General features: G+C 36.5%; 2 protein-coding genes across 5 annotated transcripts; both read right to left on the bottom strand.

Annotated features, from left to right (window-relative positions):
• Nucleotides 1-123: 123 nt before the first annotated feature.
• Nucleotides 124-19367, bottom strand: LOC106157917 (PAS domain-containing serine/threonine-protein kinase). 4 transcript variants are annotated; one of them, XM_086994009.1, is made up of 22 exons: nucleotides 19310-19367; nucleotides 17916-18051; nucleotides 12777-12888; nucleotides 12258-12407; nucleotides 11289-11506; nucleotides 10854-11021; nucleotides 10410-10553; nucleotides 9965-10099; nucleotides 9132-9285; nucleotides 7965-8084; nucleotides 7140-7315; nucleotides 6613-6739; nucleotides 5860-5962; nucleotides 4604-5610; nucleotides 4320-4492; nucleotides 3851-4063; nucleotides 3516-3641; nucleotides 3006-3140; nucleotides 2386-2585; nucleotides 1815-1948; nucleotides 1310-1450; nucleotides 124-1020 (listed from the first exon to the last, which is right to left on the bottom strand). In XM_086994009.1, exons 1-22 carry the CDS (start codon nucleotides 19327-19329, stop codon nucleotides 830-832), a joined length of 4083 nt encoding a protein of 1360 aa, XP_086850135.1. In that variant the 5' UTR covers nucleotides 19330-19367; the 3' UTR covers nucleotides 124-829. The 4 variants fall into 4 exon arrangements, with proteins under 4 accessions (XP_086850135.1, XP_086850139.1, XP_086850137.1 ...); XM_086994013.1 differs by lacking the exons at nucleotides 17916-18051; nucleotides 19310-19367 and adding an exon at nucleotides 16828-16861 and having other exon boundaries at nucleotides 125-1020; XM_086994011.1 differs by lacking the exons at nucleotides 17916-18051; nucleotides 19310-19367 and adding an exon at nucleotides 16712-16842 and having other exon boundaries at nucleotides 125-1020.
• Nucleotides 19368-19844: 477 nt separating this feature from the next.
• LOC106157910 (centromere protein O-like) lies at nucleotides 19845-23324 on the bottom strand. The gene is made up of 6 exons (XM_087018711.1): nucleotides 23187-23324; nucleotides 22428-22588; nucleotides 22043-22175; nucleotides 21472-21737; nucleotides 20750-20915; nucleotides 19845-20431 (listed from the first exon to the last, which is right to left on the bottom strand). Exons 1-6 carry the CDS (start codon nucleotides 23194-23196, stop codon nucleotides 20328-20330), a joined length of 840 nt encoding a protein of 279 aa, XP_086874837.1. The 5' UTR covers nucleotides 23197-23324; the 3' UTR covers nucleotides 19845-20327.
• Nucleotides 23325-23519: the final 195 nt, after the last annotated feature.

The raw sequence follows: 23519 nt of genomic DNA, 5'->3' as shown, positions 1-23519 counted from the left end.
CATAGTTAAATTTTTTGGTACAGCCAGCCTGCTCTTAAATAATAACATTTACATTCATTTAAAGGTAATAGGCAGAGAAACATGCTGGGGGGGGGGGGGGGGGGGGGGGGTGCCCACCTACAGTACACATGAAGTAAATAAAAAATAAACTTTTCATGGACTGGGAGAACCCCCACCCCCCACCCTCATACGCAATCCTCCCCACCCCATCCTATCCCCCTCATTGTACATGCCTGCATTTGTCATTATCATAAATAATTCTCATTATATATATCAAGTATAAATGAATAGTCCCATTTCTTAGTAAAATTCTCAGAAAAGTTTAGTTCTGAGTATTAAGCCTGATAATATGACATCAGTAAAGTTATAATCAAACCGTCTGGATTATATATTGTAGTTACCCGACTGAGTTCTATGATCTTCTCACACAGTAAAGACCATGCTTTTATCACTTCATACCATTGTCTTATGAGACAGAAAGGTGCTGTACAATACAGACACACATTATTATAATAAGTTTTTAAAAAGTGTTCAATATCATGTCAAATAATCTAGCATCATTATCAGGAATTCTTCACACCTTTTGTCCTATTCCAATCTCGTCCTGGTCCATTCCTAGAAGGACAATGTTATTGGTAGTGCCACAGGGAGATGGCTCAAATAAATACTGTTCTTAGTTCAGATATTAATAGACAGGCTGCAGACAGGATTTTGCCATTTTTATCCCAGTAGGGCAAAATTAATGCTCTGTGGGTTAGGTCAGGGGTGTCTGAGGCCCCCAAAAATATCATTCCGATTTCAGAAATTAAAATGTACAACCAGCAGACGGCTAGCAAGATTTGTACTTCCAGTCCATCTGGTCGTAGTCCTCCATTATCCCCTGCTCGTCCTGCATGTCTAAGCACCTCTTGAGTTCTGACTCTAGCTCTTCTGTTTCAGAGTCCCGTTCTGAGTTTTCATCTCTCGGAGACTCGTCAATTGTGTCTGGACGATTGTCTGAGGCAACATTGCCATGGAATTCTGCAAGAAATAAATAAATGATAAACAAATAAAATAATGAATATATGAATGAAGAAAGAGCAGAAAACTTTTTAAAACATAAAATTTCTTTACGGTAGTTTTTTGGCACTGATCAGGAATTTAAGAATAAACAATAAATAAATAAATTAATTAATTAATAATGGTTTTAAGACATTTCTGAATTTGTAATACCTGACAATAACAATAATCAAAATTATAGTTTGCAATAATTATTGATCTTTTTTATTTTTTATATTTTTTTCTGAGAGGAGGGGATATCTGTACTCACCAAAGTTGGGTAGCACCTCTCTGAAGTCATAACTGGAGATATTGACTGGCTGTATGACCCAGGGGTGTAACTTCATGTCACGTACACTGGCACGTAGTTTAGGATTGGGGTGTAATATCCAGCGGATCAACTGAAGCAGGGCTGGGGAAAAAAAATAAAAGGAAGTTCAAACACAGATATTTTTAATGGTCGAGGATTTCAGAACTTCACAGCAGCAGTAAACTGAATTTTATAAAAAAAATAATAACCTTACAATGCTGAAGTGTTTAAAGTGTTTGAAAAACAATCAATGGTCCGATTCAGAATAGGGGACTAACTAGTCCGAGGGTCAAATATGGCAACCCACTACAAAGCTTGCCGTCTATTCTGCTCATAGACACTGAATAGATATCCCGTGGGGAAGTATTCAAGTGGGTCGGCCATATTTGACCCTTGGACTAGTTAGTCCCCTATTCTGAATGGGGCCATTGTGTCGATGGTTTCACAGGAATTTTCATTCACTTACGTCTGGTCACCACAAAAGGTGGTTTCAGCATGCACTGTATTGTCTCATCAACATCGTAGAATGGATTCTCCCCAAATATCAGCGTATACAGGGTGACCCCCATAGACCAGACCTCTAACTCTGGTCCTGTATAACTGAAATAATACACATCATATTCCTATATAAAATATCAGTGTGTACATGGTATAACTGAAATAATACACATCATTTAAAAAATATCAAATTATTCAAATGTGCTTTATCTATCCTTAAATGAAGGGAATACATAATATACAAGATACATTTTACATCCACACAAAGTATTGAAAGATATTCTAGGTCCATGTTAGAGGCTGTACCAATTCCAAATAAGTAAAAAAGTAAAGCAATAACTGACTCCATTAAATAAATTATAATAATAATAAATTACTGCAGTCATCATCATCATCAACGTGGATATAATCATGATCATTACAATTACTCTAACAAATACAAGATGTCAACCACTTATTATAATAATAATAATAATTATTATTATTATTATTATTATTATTATTATTATTTTAAGACATACAACATATCAATCACTTACGGGTTCCCCAGCAGCACTTCAGGACTGCAGTACTCTATGGTCCCACAGAATGTATTGAACACTTTCCCAGGCCTCATGTAGGCCGCTGAGCCAAAGTCGATCAGCTTGATGTCAAAACCCTCGTTAATGATGATGTTCTCATCCTTGATGTCGCGGTGGAGGATGTTTTGACTGTGGATGTATTCCACCGCGGAGACGAGCTGGCAATATTTTTAAAAATATATTATTTAAAAAATTATATTTATCAATGTTGACCATTATAACTAATATTACCTTAAATGTAATTTATTACATCCTCTAGTTTTTGATTCTGATAGTGAAAGAAATATATATATCAGGGCACCTGCACCAATGATTAACCACTAAATTTTAACACGAAATATATAATTACTTATAACTCATACAACATCAGAGCTAAATGTGAAAACAAGATCATCAAGGCTAATGGTGACATAGGCTTATCGTTTTCTCTTGTGCTATGATGACAAAAAAAAAAAAAAAAAAATTAAATTGCTTTGCAAGTAAATTGTAATGCCTTACAGGGTATGAAAATATGCTTAAGCTCTTTGGAAATGATTTACTTTTTTACCCAGGGCTTCATTTTTTGTTGCTTTACTAACCTGCCTGAACATGTAGCTGGCCAGTTTCTCGTCCATGTTGGGATTTCTGTCAATGAATTCAAACATGTCCATTCCGCTGCCGTGTTTCTCCATGACAACTTGGAAGAACATCTCGTTCTCGTATGCTTCCAGCATCTGGAAATATGGATTAAAAAAAACACAAAATTAGTTCATTTATTTGTAACTCATTTTCAACGCTATTTTTAAAAATATCTTTGTTTTGTAAACTGGAATAAATGATATGTCAATGCTTTTGAGCCCCACAGGTAAAAAAAACAACTGCAGTAATTACTGTTACTGTACCAATTTCATAAATTACGTTGCTATAAATTAGTTTTTCTTTTAATTTTTTTTTCACTTCTTTATCCACTAATTAATCTACTTGCATTTTCAATTATGTATTCATTGACAAATTTATCAAATTATCTGTTTTCATATTCAATTATCTATTAACTAATTAATTAATTTCAATATTAGACTGTCCTATTATAAACAAGTCTTCCTGCTCACCATGACAATATTGGGGTGGTCAAGCTTTGCCAGGAGGTCAATCTCTAGAGGTATTCTACCCAGGTCAGCATGGTTAACCCAGCAGTCTTTTAACACTTTGGCCTTACGCACAAACTTCACAACAACCTGGAGAAAAAGCAAATAAAAACAAGCTGAATTGATACATTGTCACAATACTGTGTTTGTTGTAAGACATGCTCAGAAGTGTTCCGCTCGAACTTGACGACAACCTGGAGACAGCAAATAAAAAATTAACACAATGTTTCTTATAAACCACGTCCAGAAGCCTTTTGCACTTATTGAATCAGTGTCATGTGACAGTAGAGAGCACTCACGTCCTGCCCGTCAGCCCTCCTCTTGGCCAGCTTCACAAACCCAAAGGCTCCTTTCCCTATGGACATGGTGGTCTGGTAGTTCTCAGAGTACTTCCCTCGGCATGCTGGATCCTCCTCCTCCTCTTCCTCCTCATCAGCGGGTTTCTGTCGACTCACTGGACGGCTGTCTCCCTGCTCATTACTGGAGTTGATCTTTGCCTTCTCTGCCAGCACCTGGGGAGTTATAACTTATTATTAAATTGTGAAGGATTCAGAACTGCACGCAGGCCTCTGCCAAGAAAGCTTGATAATGTAATAATCAGTTAATTTAATAGATCACCCCTTAAAATCTAAATGCTAATCAACTCAAAGTTAGTCCATTTCTGACCTTTTTTTTTAACCACTACTACTTCTACCACTACTACTTCTACTACTACAATATCCTGCCAAACACAATCACCAAACTTCAGTATCAACCCCCTTCTCTCACCTCTCCCAGACTTATGATGGACGCCCCCAGGGTGCTGTTCAGACTGGATGCCAGGGTGAGGTTGGCAAAGGACCTCGTCCCCTCCCCCTGCTCCTCGGGGTCCCTGGACACCCACATGCAGTACAGGGAGTGACCGCTGTCCAGCTCAATTTGACGGATTTGGAACACAACGCCTGGAATGGAGGATTGGGTTATACAATAAATTTGGACAGAATGAGTCTTTGAAGAGTCAAACAAACAACAGAAACCTAATTCACCAAATTAACGAAATGTTATTGTCTTACCTAAGAAAGAACCATCTTTATGCCTCCCATGACCACAATAACTTCCCTCAGGAATCAGAAAATGCGACGACGAAGACAGCTGCCGCCTTGCTCCCCGTGACGATGACCTTGAGGACGACCTTGCTGGAGTGGAGGTAAACTTTTCTGGTAAGTCTTCTGATTGAAGTCTCTCCTTAAAATCATTTTCTACAGGTGTCTGTGCGTCTTTACCCAAAGCAGAGGAAGAATCTCTGGGACTCATGTTCTCTATTGTGTTAGAACTGTTTGTATTAGCTCCTGTATATTTTACTGAACTACTCACTGGCGACAATGGAATATCATAATCTGGGCTTTTATACCCCGGGAGAGGGCTTAGTTCTATCCGTCCATCAGTGCCCTCTACAGGACTGTTTTCTGACTTTACATGTGATGTTAACGAACTGTTAAGAGCATTCTTTTTAGCTGTCATGGATGCGCTGCTTTCAGGACGATCGTCGCCCCTTTGAAATTCCCACTCACTTGCTGTGGTACCTAGAGACGTGACAGAGTCATCAAGACCAACCCGACACGAAGAATTGTCTGTGTTCAAGCTGCTTTCATTTAAAAAGTTATAAGTGTTTCTAGACCCTGGTGTTGTTATATTTGAAGAGTCTAAACACTGCGACGAAGCATTTAGAAGGTCGTCAGTTTTGGCACTGTCATCTGACTTTGAATTGCTCTCATCTTGCTCTGAAAGCGACCTCCCTGTTTTTAAACCAGCAACCCCTTCTTCTTTTTCCTGTAAGCTTGGCAGCGGGGTTTCCTGTGCAATGCCATGGTGTCCCTGGAGACCTCCAGGTCGGACAGTGGGAGGAGTCGGCATGGTACTACAACTGGACCGTGAGGAGGCAGACGCCAAGCTACTGTTGCCATGGGAACAGTCCAGATCTATGGTCAGTGGAGAGGGACTGGGCAGTTGTCCTGGTGACCCGTTCAAGGCATCCTGCACCACCTGATTGGCCTCTGACAGCAGAGCAGCCGTGTCTGGCCTGATAGAAAAATGTCAGTTTTTAAAAGTTTTCAATACAACCAAATTCATAAATTTTGCTCAATCTTGTACCTTGTTGAAAGTACAATTTCAAACACAACAGTAAGAATATGCTTACAACAACTCCTCACCTTTAATGTGAAACACAATTAACTTTAAAGTCATAAAGATCTCTTTGGTTATCCAAATAACCAGAAAATCTAAAGTGCAAATTTAATAAATAAAACAAAATCAAACAATCATTCCACACCTCTGTTGGATATCCTCTCCCTCACTGAACCCTGATGTTGTACCACTGGCTGCTGGAGGATGCTGGCCTGAGGAACCCCTGGAATGGGGCTTGTCTTGAGATTCTGAAAGATAGATGGCATAATGAAAAAATATGGAGTCTGCTGACTTCAGCCTGCCTAGCCCCTGAGGATGTGCTATTTTTATTACCTTTTGTTTTCGAGACAACCTAGCCAGAGGCACTGGCATTAAACTGTTAGCACTATGAAATACCTAACAGTACTCATTTTGTCTGTAAAATTCAAGCAAAAGTGATTAAGTACATTTCCATAAAATGTTTTATGTCAACTGCTAATTTAAAGAAAAACACGAAAAAAAAAAAAAATTTTTTTTCAGACAGTTGGTTTTGTGTCAGATTATAGAATTCTTCATGTATATTAAGGGGAAGAATCTTTAAGATGTGATATCTAAAGTAAGTCACATCCTATGCCTGAAAATATTTATTTTTGGACTACAAAACTTGGTAGGAATTGCCACAGCATAAAACGAATTTTAGAAATATGAAATATGAACCAAGTCAGACATTTGAAAACAAAAAATGTTGCAAATATTAACTTTGGAAAATGCAATGTACGAATGATAACCCTAAATTTTCACAGACCAGAGCCTTTACTCCTGGCGCTGTCTGATGCAGTGATAACCCTAAACTTTTACAGACCTGAACCTTTACTCCTGGTGCTATCTGATGTAGTGATAACCCTAAACTTTTACAGACCTGAACCTTTACTCCTGGCACTATCTGATGTGGGTTCATCCTCGTCATCTATTGGAGGGAGTGGCATTGAGTCAGTGTCTACCATGTCCACGTCATCATAGAAATCTGGGATTAAATATGTGATATCCTGAAAATATAAATAAATAAATAAATAAATAAATAAATAAATAAAGTGATATCCTGAAAATAAACCAAATCTCAGTAATAAATTATTAAAACCTTTGCCACTGTGGACATCGTTAAATTGACTTTTTATCATATTTAGGTATTCATGGATCATATTTATTAATACATGCATATTAATTTCAACGCAATTCTAGCTTCATATGATGAACTTTTAAAAATTCATAATACAGGAACTACTTACTATAACGTAAATAAAGGAAACTGGTAAATCTTAGCTTTAAAGGGTGAAAAGAGGCATTAGCTTAAGTTCCATAACACTACAGGTTTCTTTTGAAATGTGTTTGTGTGAAGCTGGGGGGGGGGGGAGAGGCTATCTATCTTAACAATCCCAATCTCCTCACCTTGTCCACCAGCTCCTGCTGTGTATACCCAAACAACATGAGAGCAAAGTAGTGGTTACAGGTGTGAATGGTGCCATCAGGTAGGAAGGTGACCATACCGCTGATGTTAGCAAACACCCATACTGTCCCTGTGTACACGTCACCTTGGATGGGACTGCTGATGGACTGGTTTGATGCTACCCAATAATAATAATAATAATAATAATAATAATAATGCCTCTAGTAGAATAATGCTTAAGAGATATATATATATAGAGAGAGAAAGAGAGAGTACATGTGATGCGACAGAGAGTCCCCCACGATAGAGAGTCCGCTTCCCATTCATTTGTACAGGTAAGCCTCGCTCTAGATTATGACCCACTTATGTGAGGATTTTTCTGATGAAGGATGGACTCTCTGTTACAAGGACCCTCAGTTAAAGAGTAACTAGAGAGAGAGAGAGAGAGAACAGATACTCATTAAAAACATCTATAAAAACAAAGGCATTCACTACTTTGATATTCAGTCAACCCCTGACAATCAGCAAAAAGCAGGAAGCTAGAGACAGGGTATATATCTATATAGTCTATTCATCTACCTGCATTCCATTTATTCATTAACCGATTCGGAAATTTATGCTGTTTTACAGAGCACTCTGATGTTGACATTGATCATAAAACAAAAAACATTTACATATCACATAAAAACCATTACTTTAAGGCATTAGTTTCATATAACTAGCACAAAATGATACATAAAACGGACAAGTATCAAAACCCATCATCACAATTTCATCCACATGTATTAAACCTATTGATAAATCTTCTCAAGCAGTGCCTCACAAACCTGATTGGTCCTGAGTGAAACTACTCTCAAAGGCGTCATTAATACAGCCACCAGAGGGCTCTAGTGACACATCGACATCAGGTGTTCTCCCTCCCACCACCATAGATATGTTACTAGAATCTTCACAGGGAAGAAAATGAAAATAAAAAAATAAAGGGGAAGGCATGCAAAGAGGGACATCAGGCTGTAAACAAAGAAGTGGTCCATTTTACAAGGTTTTTTCTCCTTCCTCTCCCCGATAAAACAGTTTGCCTCTTGTTTCAAATTTAGACACTGTTAAAGAGTTGATGTTTTTATCTTTGAATTACTATGACATTTTCTCCAACCTACTGCTAAATTTAAAAATCAGACTTGACATTCTACGATACTTCTCTGATTTCAGCAGTAGATTAGTGATACTATCATAGTTATTAAGTGACTAAGGCTCTGTTCTCACAACTTTTAGATCGATCTATCACCGCGGGGAGTCTCACTAGATTACTGTCAGATAATCCCCCTTAAGTGTCCGTCCCCGCCTACTACAAGCTTTAAGGGGTAATTAACTTTCGTGTCCGCCCGGCTGACAGCTATTTAGCGTGAACCCCCAGGGAGTTAGGTCGATCCAATGTAGGTGGATCTAATCTATGAGAATGGGGTGTAACGCATCTGATCTCAGGATGTAAACTAAAAAAAAGTATTAGAAAACGGCATAAACATGCCATAAAGAGATCAAATACTGTGAATTGGAGGATGGAGAGGGAAGGAAAACAAACACATGCAAAGATTTTGCCACAACTAAGAATGAAGGACAGGTGACATACGGGCCAATGTAAAACAAGGATAAATAAATGTTAAAAAGTAAATATTAACCCTTTAGTGTACCTTAGAACATAAAATGCCATGACATACATATATTCTAAAGAAATAAAACATGCAAGAAATAGATCACTAAAATATCTCCTTTCATGCTAAGAAAATTATAGTGGTAAGAGTATCATGCTAAAATCAGCTAGAGGGACATATTTGTCTATTAATATTTAGAAGACAACAGGAAAGTTCTTATGTCTCATCCCCAGAGCTGGTTCTTGGTATGCTAAGAAAATTATGGTAGTGCATCATTCTAAAATCAACTAAAAGGGCATATTTGCCTATTAATATTTAGAAGAAAAGAAAGTTCCAATGTCTCACCCCCAGTGCTGGGTCTCGGTATGCTGTTTAAGTCAGGAGGCTGAGGTGGTAGTCTGTCCGTCTCTTTGGCAGGATCCGTCTTCCTGATAGCAATACTGAGAGGGAATGTGGCGCCATCTTTTGTTCTTCCAGTTGCTCTCTGTTTCTTTATTTCCTGTTCAAATTGGATATACACCATGTTGATATACAGACATGAAACTGGATTTTGTTGTTTTTTTTAAATAAAATCTGGAAAATGCAAGTACCAAAGGAAGGCAGATCTATTTAGGGAGTCCAGGGAGACTAAAATTACAACACCCAAATAGATTTCAGGTTTAATCTGGAAGAATTTGACTACATGGGCACAGAGGAAATGGTTAACCTTCAGATTATCATGAGGGGACAACAGCGTGTTATTTCTCAAAGTAACAAGCTATAACTGCATTACATCACTGATATCTTTATCGTGATTATTCAGAAATTGAATTTAGAAAGACTTTTGGTGATGAGACTCACTCACTTTTTGAACACAATTTTGTGAAAAAGATACTTTCTGCTTTTATCACAAAAGCGTCTTCAAGCTGAACATGAGAAGGTTGTCAAGTGATGCTTAACCTGTGGGCCCTTCTCACTAACTTGGTAAGACTGAAACACTGCTGTTTCAAAACAAAACAAAACAAAAAAAGTTCCAAAGATGGTGATTCTGATCACCCCCCAAAAAATTTAATACTTGTGAAAAACAAGGACTTCACCAAAATTTTAAATCCAAATGGACTATTTCAGTAGTTATTTCTCACTTTAATGTTTCAGAAAAAAAATTACTAAAACACACATTTCTGTGTTTCCTTACTGACCTTGGTCAGCGCTGAGCCAGAGGAGGGCAGTCTGACCGCTGGGATATAACTGGTCAGTTTTGTCCCTATCAGGTCATTTGGTGAGTTGTAGCCATGCAGTGACGCCATCTGCTGGTCACAGAGGAGAACGGTGCCCTAGAAACAGAAAGATAACAATGTCTATTACTGTACATATTAAGCCACTGGTTTCACACAATTGGTTTGAAGTTTTGACATCATACTAATGAAAAACAAGAATGTCACTAAATTTTCAGTCCTGCATATATGTAGTTGTTTTAGTTTTATTTTCATTTTGGATTTTCATAAAAAATTTGGAAAAATGCAAGTGTAAAGTCACACAGTTGTACATGGGAGATAAAAACAGCACCCAAATATTCAGGTTTTTCAGTATAAATACAAAAAAAATTGATATTTAAGCTCATGTGAAGACTGGAATCCAACTCACAGTGCTGTCAAAGGTCACAGAAGCTGTGGTCCTCTCAACTGGCTCCATTACTGCTATACAGCGCAGTTCTCCCTCCGTGACAGGGAGCTTCTTCAACCACAAAGACACTGGTACTACCACCCCACTGGAGTCTACTGCATCAAACTGGAAATAATAGGAAATAATACATCCTGACTATTGATAATAATAAATAAATAAATAAATAAATAAATAAATAAATAAATAAATAATAATGATAATAATAATAAGAATAATGATTATAATAATGCCAATAATGATAAAAACAAATAATTGCTAAACACAGCAGGTTTCTCTCTGTAGCAGGCAGTTTCTTTAATCCAAATCTCGATGAAACACTTCTGATTTCTGTAAGCCAAAACTGCAGTAATCTTACCCAATGATGAAAATGTCACTTAGCAACAGTCAACCTAATTCGATACTTACCACTTTCCCCGCCACAGACACAACCTTCCCATCATCCTCTAGTTCCGTCTCCATCAGTGCTTCCTGTTCCTTCTTCTTCAGTCGCACTAGGTCAGTGAGACGTGCACCTATCAGTTCATCTTCATTGTAGGCGAACAGTTCACAGGCCATTTCATTAGCCATGAGAATCTAAAGCATAAGAACACGAAAAAAATTATTAAATAATTTTTTTAAATAGCAAAATTCACTGGAATGTTCAAGTCTGATTAGCACAATGTCAGACTGAAGCAAAGACTTGCATATTATAACCTGTGTTAGGAACGGAATAAAAGAATGAAAGAGACTAAAATTCAAATTGTAACAAAGTAAGTAACACATCTGTCTTAACTTCTTTTTTGTCACATTCTTTGTAATCTAATATAAATTTCAACAACATTCATCAAGACACACACAAACCTCAGTGCTACGAGCCTTGATAGTCACAATGGCTTTGTTGGGGTTTCTGACTGATGTGGGAAAGGTCATCCCGACCTCCCCTCCTCCCACGTAGTTATAGAAGGACCAGCTGGTCCCCAGGGACATACTAGCCCGGGGGTCTGGCCCTGGGATAGGGACGGGAGAGAATGTCCCCTTGGATAACCCTGGGGAGAAACTGAACTCATGGAGGCCATCACCTGAAAGAAATCACCAAAATATGTTTTGGTTAATTAATCGTAAAAACTGTTCAGATGGACATAATACCTTACTGATAACAAGTGTATCCATTAACCAATATCAGGAACATAAATAAATAAATAAATAAATAAATAAATAAATAAATAAATAAATAAATAAATTTCAGCAAAAAGAGAAAATGATGGTCTGGCAACAAGCATATCAGCAAATAAATCAATGAAAACAAAATGATAAACCCTAAGGTAATGAAAAGAATAATGAAATCTTTCTCTGGTAGAGGAGATCAAAATCAATAAATTTATATGGCCACAGTCTTATGACTTTTAAGATGAAATGAAATCAGTATAAACCAACAGGGAATACATGTTAAACTTTATTAGAGGGATAATAACTCTTCATATGAGATCTATATTTCACAATAAAAACATTGTGAATAACTCATAAAAATATAATATATTCTGTTTTACCATAAAAAACGGGGTTAGGGCTATTATTCTGATATCTGAGCTTGTCATCGGACCATGTGACCTCCATTGATGGCTATACTCTATTATAATCTCTTAAGAGATTATAACAAAAAACAAACTTTTTAGAAAAAAAATCAGGGACTAAAACTTTGAATGTAAAAATGGATTCATTAACCATTGGTAAGTATGGGAAAATTGTTGTTTACTCCAGGAAAATTTATTTTTTGGCCAAAATGAAGAGTTATTATCCCTTTAATTCACGTGGTCTGAACATTCCAGTTACCTTTGAACCCATCCAGAGCACACTTGACCTCAGGAGTCTTGTCAACCTTGTACTGGGACTTGAGAGGTTTAGGGAACGACTGGTTCCCTTCAAACGACGGCTCTTCATCATTGCTGTCCAAACCTAACTGTGCTGCACGCTCTCTTTTCCCTACGAGATAACATGTAATTATTTTCCATACCAAATATTATTTTGTTCATTTTGTCTATACAAATGATACAACAATTAATTTGACAGGGGCAGAAAGTTATTTGTAGCAAAATGCTGTACAACATTATTATTTGGCTAGGTAAATAATTCTTGATTCTCTCTATTTGTCTTTCTTTTCTTTTCTTTTTCAAATTCATCATTGATTCAATTCTAAATCTTCACCTGACTAAAGCAACCCAGATATTTGACAATATCATTTTTCATATTGAATTTAACATCTGATTATAATACATATCATATATATATATATATATATATATATATTTTTTTTTTTAAATTGAATAAAAAAAATCCATTAACCGCCCTCACCTGTCCTGATCCTGTCCAGGGGGGAGGGGTAGGAGGGGGTACCGAATGTCCCCAGGGTGTTCTTCACATTCTGCAAGGGACCAGAAGATGCTGGGTTCCAGAATTTACGGCCCTGAAGAGATTTGCGCAAATTAATAATAATAATAATAATAATAATAATAATAATAATAACTAGAGGATCAGAGAGGCGATACCGCCTCTGGATATTGTACCACCAGCTGGAGTAAGCGCATTCGTATGGACCCCCCCCCCCCCAAAAAAAAAAGAAAAAAAATTGGACACCACCACCAGTCTTGTGTTTGACAAGCTCTATAAAATGCAATAAACAAGAGTTCTCAAAATGTGAAAAAAAAAATCAAAAAAAAATAACAGTTAAAATGGTCCAATCAAGGAGATGTCCAAATTAACCTGTATTTTTCTAACACTGATCACTCCTGTGAAATGCATTATCAGTAATGCATATACCGGAATGCTGACAAAAGAGAAAACCTAGGGACAACACTGGGCAGATCTCTGCTAGTTTTGAAGATATGAAGGGCAAGAAAATATGCAGAGTTCAGTTTGAGGTAAAAAAGTAGGTCAAAGGTCAATTTCAAGGTCACAGTATATGACTTCCTATAATACAAGTTCAATAGTAGCTATGGGCATTTCTTTGCCAATGTTGGAGATATGAAGGTCAGGAAACATGCAAAGTGCAGTTCATCATAAATAGTAGGTCAAAGGTCAATTTCAAGGTCACAGTAAGATTGCCAGTATATGACTTCCTATTCAAGTTCAACAGGAACTATGGGTGTATCTCTGCCAGTTTTGGAGATATAAGGGCTGGAAAATTTGCAAAGTTCAGTTCATGGTGAAAAGTAGGTCAAAGGTCAATTTAAAGGTCACAGTTAGATTACCAGTATATAACTTCCTATTAAAGTTCAATAGTAACTATGGGTGTATCTCTGCCAGTTTTGGAGATATAAGGGCTAGAAAATTTGCAAAGTTCAGTTCATGGTGAAAAGTAGGTCAAAGGTCAATTCAAAGGTCCCAGTTAGATTACTTGTATATAACTTCCTATTCAAGTTCAATAGTAACTATGGGCGTATCTCTGCCAGTTTTGGAATATTTAACATTTTCCCCACTGAATATTGCGATGTTGTAATTTTTGATATAGCGCAATGCCTAAAGCATATCGAAAACAAAAAAATGGACACCACCTCCAGTATTGCACTTGACAAGTTCTACAAAATGCGATGAACAAACGTCTCTGGCATTTACCATTCCAGAATAAAAGCAAGTTTTCAGTTTCGGTATCTAATGGCTGCTTCTCCCGTGAAAATGCACCGATTGACCCCAAACTCCCAAAGATGAAAGGAGTCCCCAATTGTAACCCCTCACTATAACAGGAGAGCTTAGATCTGTGTAGTTTCCAAAAAATAGCACAAACAAATATTTTTTTGCAGAAAATTCCCATATTTAGAAAATTTTGGCTTGTTTGACCTTGAAAAAAAGGTCAAAAGTCAAATCAAAGGGCATATTTGGAATCTCCACATATGACTTTCGGTCAGACTTCTGTAGTAATTTTTCCCATAATTCCTTTGGTTTGGGAGATATTTAGCCTTGAATTTTCAAAAATTTTGACAAGGGTGCATTTCAACAAGTGTCACGCCCAGGCCAATGCACCGACAGAGACAAAAAAACCAGGGTGTTCAAGCTAAGATTATATGTGACCTAAATCCAAGAGATGGGGACACAGGTCCTAGCAGTCTAGGAGGAGAAGCGGTAACGGTGACTTGTTTCCGGCGCCCGACTGCGGAGCCGCAGGAGCCGGCGGAGCTGCAGGAGCCGGCGGAGCCGGCGGAGCCGGCGGAGCTGTACGAGACGGGTCGGGACTAAAACCATGAGTACCGCCAGCGTATACGCTGGTGGTACTAATAATATTGCATTCTATCAGAAGACATTGGGTTCCGTAATTTCGGACCTAAAGACACTTGTTCAAACTGCAGATATTCATTTAAGGTTCCTGGTGGAAAATTATACTAATTAGTACCTTGGAAATCTCACAACTTGGCAACATGAAATGTGTGTCAAAGAAATTCAAATACTTTTAAACTACTCTGATTTCATGATTATTACTTAGCATAATGATTATAATTAGCACAATGGCTATAAAAATCCAAACATAAACTAAAAATTTCTGCAATAATGTTGTTATTTCTCATCAGAAATAACAACAGTTTGTAACTTTTGATGTGTAGTGTAATACCTGAATTTTTCCTTTTCCCTTTGATGTATTGATGCCCATTTTCAAAACTACTTCAAATCAGTTTTAAAAGCAATATTTCCATACTAGTAAATGAACATTTTGCAAGCAATTCAGTAAAGGCTTTCTAAGAAGTATATTATCTTGCAGTCTTGTTCCTCAGTCTATTAGCTTTTTATGTCTAGTTCAGTAAAATCCACTCCAAGATGCATGCTTTCATATATCTAATATGTCTGTTCTAAAACTTCACCACAATAGTGGTCTTTTAAACCTGTCCCATCGGTTATTGACACAATCTTGATCTTCAGATGCATTATATTCTACTAAGACTAAAATATGTCCAACAATCTGTATATAATATCTCTCTCCTTTATCACCAACTCAAGCAGCTTATTCTGCGAACCCAGCCCAGACACATACAGTGCAGAAGCCAGTTAAAGCTCAGTAAAGTTGCTGCTCTCATGCATATTTCATTGGTCAGAATATGAGTTTATGCCACATTACACGATAAATCACCTCTGGGATTGATTAGTTGCCAGGTAGACACGTTATAATACACCACATTCAGTGCTCTACGACCATAGAAAATGAATGAGAAAGATCATATTTGCTCTCACTCAGGAAGTATCTTTTATTTGTCATTGATTTTAGCTGGCTTGCATTAAATAACAACCTCCATCAGTCCCTATGCAGTGCAAAATGAACTGGAAAAGATTATATTTGTTCACTTTCAGACAGATTCTTTTTATGTTGAAGAAAATCAATGAGGGATGTCAAGCAAGTGGAAAATCTTAATATAGCCTTACTTTGTGATCCCTTTTGTTCTTCGTGAAATTGATTTTGGATAATGCCAAAATCATTACCATGATGTGTATGTGAATGGAAACTCTTGCCTGTGACAGTCTCAAATAGCACTGTGTTTTAGGGTGAGAGAAGACCTAAAGTAATGAACTTCAGAGGATATGAAAAGGTATGTAGATGTATTATGTGGATGAACTTGCATACTAGTATGCATATATGTGTGTGTGTGTGTGTGTGTGTGCGTGTGTGTGTGCGTGCGTGTGTGTGTGTGTGTGTATGAGAGAGAGAGAGAGAGAGAGAGAGAGAGATGGGGGAGGTGAGAAAGTAGAAGACACCAATATCAGATACCCAACCAACACGCAACATATAAATCTTAAAACCACTTTGAAACATGTCATACTGCACCAGTTACAAAGCTACAAACGAAGCAATCAACTGTGTTTACCAGTTGCTATGGAGACTGAAGCAACATAAATAAAGGTACATTGTAATAACTGCCAAGGCAGCTTATGATGATCTGATTATTGTCAATTAGCAACCATTTACTATGTGATTTCATTTCACTAATATAAATCTATTGTTATTATCATTGTTTTCTTCTAAAATATTTCTTTTATTACTGCATTTTATCTACTAACCATTTACTTTTCTTTTCTTTCATTTTTATTTATTTATTTATTTTATTTACTTACGTATGTAATTGGGGGGCAGCAACTAGGCTCTCATATGTGATGCTGTACCTAGCACTTTTTTTTCCAATGTTCCGACCATTCTGAATCTCAATTATTTTTTTTTCTTTCCTTCTTTTCAAGGTAAACAGTAATACTTAACGAGGGAGACATGAAGCTCCTGCTGAAGGGGGAGTCCAGTAGTGAACAGTAATACTTACTGAGGGAGACATGAAGCTCCTGCTGAAGGGGGAGTCCAGTAGTGAACAGTATACTTACTGAGGGAGACATGAAGCTCCTGCTGAAGGGGGAGTCCAGTAGTGAACAGTATACTTACTGAGGGAGACATGAAGCTCCTGCTGAAGGGAGAGTCCAGTAGTGAACAGTATACTTACTGAGGGAGACATGAAGCTCCTGCTGAAGGGGGAGTCCAGAGCACAGGCTTCAAACAACTGCGCATGTGCGAAAAGTGCGCTGTTTGAAATAAACAAGTTGGTGAAATTGACAAAGATCGTCTGGTTGATTTTATTTCATTAGCTCTCTGGTGTCTTTTTGAAAATTTAAATTAGAAATGTTCTATTGATTTTATGTTGTAAAAAGTAAATCCGTCGGAATTCCTTAGAAAAACATTTATTTTACCTTCATTTTAAGGGGATTCCCATTGTATTTATAGTGTTATATGTGGCCCCAATGGGGATTTTCACACCTCCCCTACTCTTGATTAATAAAATTCTTCACCTGGAGGATTGTAAATTACATTGCAAAATACATTGAAAATCGTAGGAAGGTTAACTGCAGATAATGCTGCGAGGATATTCTTAACAGTGGGGGAACTCGGCCAATATAAAATTTTTAACTTCGTTTTACGATTTTGGAGCGCCTGTTCTAATTTTTGAAAGCGAGGCAATGGAACCAAACAATGCGATACAATTTGTAATCTCGTAAAAATTGCTATTTTTATATAAAGGTTATAGCATGGAGTACATCGAAATGCTACTTGTTTATTATTATGATCTTAAATAATAATTAATATAAAACAAACGATATAATACGTTCTTAACGTTAGCCTATTTATTAGCTTAATTGATTTTTTTTCGTATTTGGAGATTAAAAACACAAAAGTTGTCTGGTTTCATATCGAGGCACTGCGTTTCGTTCGTGTGCTGGAGTCCAGTAGTGAACAGTATACTTACTGAGGGAGACATGAAGCTCCTGCTGAAGGGGGAGTCCAGTAGTGAACAGTATACTTACTGAGGGAGACATGAAGCTCCTGCTGAAGGGAGAGTCCAGTAGTGAACAGTATACTTACTGAGGGAGACATGAAGCTCCTGCTGAAGGGAGAGTCCAGTAGTGAACAGTATACTTACTGAGGGAGACATGAAGCTCCTGCTGAAGGGAGAGTCCAGTAGTGAACAGTATACTTACTGAGGGAGACATGAAGCTCCTGCTGAAGGGAGAGTCCAGTGGGGATCTGACCCTGTGAGAAGGAAGACTGGAGTTCAGTTTGACAGCAGGCACACCACTGCCAAGTCCTTCAGGGGTCCTGCACTGCTCTGGCATCCTGGGAAATAAAATACATAAATGTTTGAAAAATTCTATTTAAAAATCATGACTGATTAAAGATAAATTAAAGTGACAAAGGGTAAGATTTTAAAGCATGTGTCTAGTACTAACATAAACCCTTGTTGAACATACCTGTGGACAATTAAAATTTTCCATCATTTTCTAAAAGATGTATGTCTAAAATTAATGTCATCCAAAAATAATCTGATTTATCACTTCCTGAGGAACCTTGCCACATGTCAACCTTCTTGACACAGTTCTAAATAGCATGCGGCCTAGAAGTCAATATTGGGAGGGATGGCATTTTGAAAAATGCAGGACTATGCATGGGTAAAAGACCTTTTTAATTTTCCCAGATTCTTATGTACTAGTACAGAACTACATTGGGGTAATAAAGAATGGGGGATCACAGGTTGTTTATTAAGAAACAAGTGAACTTTAATCAAAAAAATTCACTAGATATGTCCTTTTCATAGGAAAAACTTACACTGGCCTCCTTTATATAGCTTGAATCATTTCACAATTCATAATGTCAAAATAATGAAAAAAAATCAAATCACTTATTACATTTAGAATTTAATGTAGTGTTCATCTGTATTTTCATTTTTATCTCATTAATTTAAAAAAAGCAGTGCAAATTATTCTATTATTCTAACCCTAAAAATCGGCAGGGTGTGCAGTGTTTGTTTAAAGCTTCTTCAAAATAGACTAAAACATGTCATTTATATACATTTTCCGTGGCCCTTAACGTGACCCGGCGTTACCTTTACTATTAACCAAAACCAGGTGATATATTAAACAATTCCCCGTGTATCCTTTGTTGCCCTTTTCGGATCGATAGAAATGAAGATCAATACAAGAGTGAACATTGAATACCATAACACATTCAACTTCAAGTCCAGAGAGAAGGCTGCAAGCTACAGATACCTAGGCCCTTTTTAACATTCTAATATTAATTATAAAAATTCCATTCCTACTGACTAATGAACAGCTATTAAAATAGCAATGCAGTGCAATGAAAATATACTTCTTTTCACTTCAAATTTGACAAGTTCCGATAACGTCGTTCCTTTAACTCGGAAAAGGAATGCGAGCTTAAAAGAAGTGTTTAAAGTTGCTGTATTTCCTTTCAAATGAAATTTCATTAACTTTTGAGTATAAGTACAAATATCATGTTTTGCATTTTATGCTTTAGCGTAAAATTGGGCCTTTTTAATCTCTAAAACCATTGAAAAGCTCTAATGCTCGATGCTCACCTGTTTGATTCATCCGCCATTTTGTTTGTAACGACCGTATGCGCACGCACCTGCAGGTCACGACCTTCAACTTTAATATTTTGATATCCAAGAGGAGCTAATCCAATATCATTTGCAGCCTTTTGAAAATTTTAACAATCCATTAGAAAATTTTTGTTTATTTATTGGATCAAGAGTTTATTCGTTCTTGATATGATGCAACCCGATGGAAAATGTTCAACTGTGAGTGATGTGCTTTTGTACCAACTTTTTTTTTATCTATTTATTTGCTTTGTTTTTCAAATTAATTGTCATCTTCATATATAATAAATGTTCAACATATATTTTTTCAGTTACATGTAAATGCAATGAGACCAGAATTGCATTATTATTATTATTTTATTTATTTTTATCATTTTTATTTATTTATTTTTATTTGTTTATTTATTATTATTATTTATTTATTTATATATTTAATTTTTTTGCTTCTTTAATTCTTCTAACCTTGTCTCCAAATATCCAAAAACAAAAACTTTTAGAAATAACACCAGATGTATACTGTTTTTCACTTTTTTTGTTCCCGTTTTCAATTCCTAAACAATTATATCAAACGTGTATTGAACCATCTCAAAAAATCAGGAGGAAGTGAGGCAGCAATGGATGTTTTTTTTTCTTTTAATCAAAAAATTACATCCTGTACAAAGCATTATTGCTTTTCCCAATGATATATCTTTCAAACATTTGAGATGAAAAGCTCACAATGCAGTGCAATTATTTCTTCCACTGTTAAATAGCAAAAGTAAGCAATCAAATACAACAGTCACCTTCTTTATTGTGGGGTCTCTGCTTGTGAAGATACAAGTAGGTAAAAAAGGAACTCTCCCTTTGTTGTCTTTTTCATTAAGTGAAGGTCACAATCATGTTTTCCCATTATTGCTTTGATCTCCCAATGAAGGTCACTTTCCAATAACTGTTTGAAAAGCTCCTGTGACCAGCACATGAGCTCTTTAAAGTTTCAGTTTTAGTTTTTTTTTCTCCATCAAACTTTAGTGACCAACTCTTCCAAAGCACTGCATAATGACTTTGACAGAAATATCTGTTTGACTCTGAAGATGTCTTCTCTGGATAGCACACCTTCCTTACCTGAAAACAGAGGAAAATGTCTTTTACAGTCAATACTGTTCTCTAGAGCTAGGGAGTAGACCCTTTGAAATGAATATATATGAACAAATTGATGACTAACTACGAACATAGAAAAACACAAAAATTATCTAATTGATCAATAAATTTATTAATCAATTAATTAGAATCCCAACTCTCCTCACCAAAGAATTACTAAGTATATTTGTTAACATATTGATGACTAACTATAAAGATAGATAATCACAAATAATTTATTAATAAATTAAGTATGTAAATAACTAGTTAATTAATTAATTGATTAATGCACTAGTGCCCCACCTCTCCACTCCACCTCTACCTCAGTGGGCAGAGGCTGGAGAAGATCGCTATAGAACAGCTGCGTGTGGAGTTTTCCTGGGACCATGGTGGGCTTCAGGCTGAACTCGATCACGTCACAGGACGGGCTGGCAGCGATAGGCTTGGACATGTACAGCCCAAACTCCTTCTGGAATTGTCGAGTGAGCATTTAGCAGCTTAGTCATCACCGAATACGTTTAGTATATACACTCGACCAAAAAGTTAAAAACTATATACTGGTTATGGAAATTGTCTGTGTACATAAAGAAGTAAAGAATGGTGGGTGCATTATCTGTCAATATTTGGTTAAAATATTTACTTTAGCTATTATGGTCTTTTCATAATTATTCAAAATTATAATGATGCTTGCAAACTTTTTTGGTCGAGTGCAGGTGTGTGGGTGTGCGTGCATGCATGTGTGCCTTCAGTATGGGTACATTTTAAGTTAAAAAGTTATGTTAATTTGACTGTTGTTCAAAAAGTTGTAAAAGTTCTCAAACAAGAGTGAGCAAAACATTAGTGAAGAGCCAATAACAGTCAGTTGAATTTTTTTCTCTTTTACCTAGAACTTCCAGCTTTATCAAAGGATTTGTGACTTCAATAGATTTAAAAAAAGCCATGTAATTGAAGAAAAAAAAACTATAACATTTACTCAACCACAGTATTTGTACTAGGAAAAACCCCTCAACACTTTCCATTCTCACCTCAGCATTGACAGCTTCCTGTCTCTTCTCCACAAACACATTCAGATACTTGGACACCATCTCTGCAAACACAGTGATATCTGTATTCAGGTGTCTGGTGATCAGAGAGTTGATGGGAAGAAAGTATGGCAAGGAGTGGTGCTGGACCGTCAGCTTGTCTCTGGAGCGGGTCACCTCGGCATAGAAAGCCTCGAAGAATTCCCCTCCATATGAGGTATCCCAGCAGATACGTATCGCCTCTGGTTTGATATGGTCGATAGAAATACCTGAAATTGTGAATAAAAGAAACACTAGTTAATTGCCTGGTGAATCATTGAAAGAAAGAAAGAAAGAAAGAAAGAATGAAAGAAAGAAAGAAAGAAAGAAAGAAAAGAGAGAGAGAGCAAACACACAAAGAATAAATGAATGAATGAATGAAAGAGTCCTCATGATCTCTCATGTCCAAGAAGCAATGTCTGGTACATTATGGGTCACCGAAGAGCCAAGAATGGTAAAACTGGTTCTCTCTAAATAAATTTAACAAATAAATTATAATATTTAGATTAAGTTGGGTTATTTATAACTGTCATGCCTGTTAGCCTGTGGAGTACGACCATCTCTTCCAACTTTTTCTGTTGAGCAGCATAAGCAGCATCCAGTAGCTCTGACTTCTCCTCTCTGTCCAGACTGTCAATGTTGTTTATGTCTACTTGTTGTAGAGGAGACTAAAATGTATATATATATATATATATATATATATACATATATATATATATATATATATATATATATATATATATATATATATATATATGGAGTAATTTACTAAGTTGTCAGATGACAGTGTAATACTGTGTTACCATGCCTTTTTCATTTCATGTATTCACCTTATTTTTCACTATTATACACCCGAATGCTAATACATGTACCCTTATCATTTTCAGATTAAAACAGCTAGAGGACTAAAGTATAAACACCTCTTTACTGAGTTGTTGCTGCAACCACTTCTTCTTTTGCTGCAACCTGGTCACTTTCATCTTCAGCTGCTTCAGTTCATCATCTTGTTTTTTCTCCTCCTCCTTCAAGCTGCATTCTTTCTTTGACTTTGTCTCCAGATCCTGCAGCATTTCTAACGTGTCTGGTGAAAGGGAAATATCAATCAACTTAGTTTTATTAGTTCTTATCAATAAGTTATTCTGAGAAATAAATTATCATTATAATAATTACTACCAGTAGTAAGTATGGGCAGGCCAGAAAATTTTAATTGGCAAAGCGCAAAACAAGACGATAAAAAGTGAGATTTTTGGGCGCTTTTGCAGTATCATCACACACACACACACACACACACACACACACACACACACACACACACACGCAAGCACTCAAGCATGCACACACACACAGACATAACCCACATGTGAAACATGAATATGTTTGATTTATGTATCAACTACACCGCTGTCCTCCACCATTTATTATCATTAATATAATTCCTGGAACAAACATAAATGTACAAGCATGTGCCCACACGGGGAATTACAATGAAAGGATATTTCTAGAGACTAAGAAAGGGATATCATACGACTTGTTCAAAATGGGACATATATTTAGAATATACAAGTGGAATAACAGAATAAATCGTCAGCCTGGACCTGGTTAGCAATTACGTTCGATAAGTAATCCAAGTTCGTTCGGTTCGCAACATTACATAATCCCAGCTAAAGCCATTCACTTACCAAACATCATGTTTCTTAAATCTCCGTTTTCAAATCAGATAGATAACTTGCTGTGAAAAGGATATACAGTATACTACTTGTACATGTATAGACAACCACTGACACTGGATATTTACTCCCGCCTCTTTTTCAAAGACTACTTCCGGTGTGGTTCCTCAGGATGATGTTTTAAGTGTTTTATTGTAATTTGCAAAACTGATACAGTTGAAAATAATATTAATTAATCAATTTATAAAACCTGGAATATTTACTTAGAAATATTCATTGATTTATAAAATTTTCGGTAAAATAACAATAATTATAAACGCAATAGTCAAGAGTAGTTTTTGGAAC

This window comes from Lingula anatina, chromosome 8 (genome assembly GCF_051362555.1).
Source record: "Lingula anatina isolate TDL-2025a chromosome 8, LinAna3.0, whole genome shotgun sequence".
In the NCBI taxonomy this organism is placed as follows: domain Eukaryota; kingdom Metazoa; phylum Brachiopoda; class Lingulata; order Lingulida; family Lingulidae; genus Lingula; species Lingula anatina.
The sequence above is the reverse complement of the archived record's forward strand: the minus strand, read 5'-3'. Positions and strand labels throughout refer to the sequence as shown.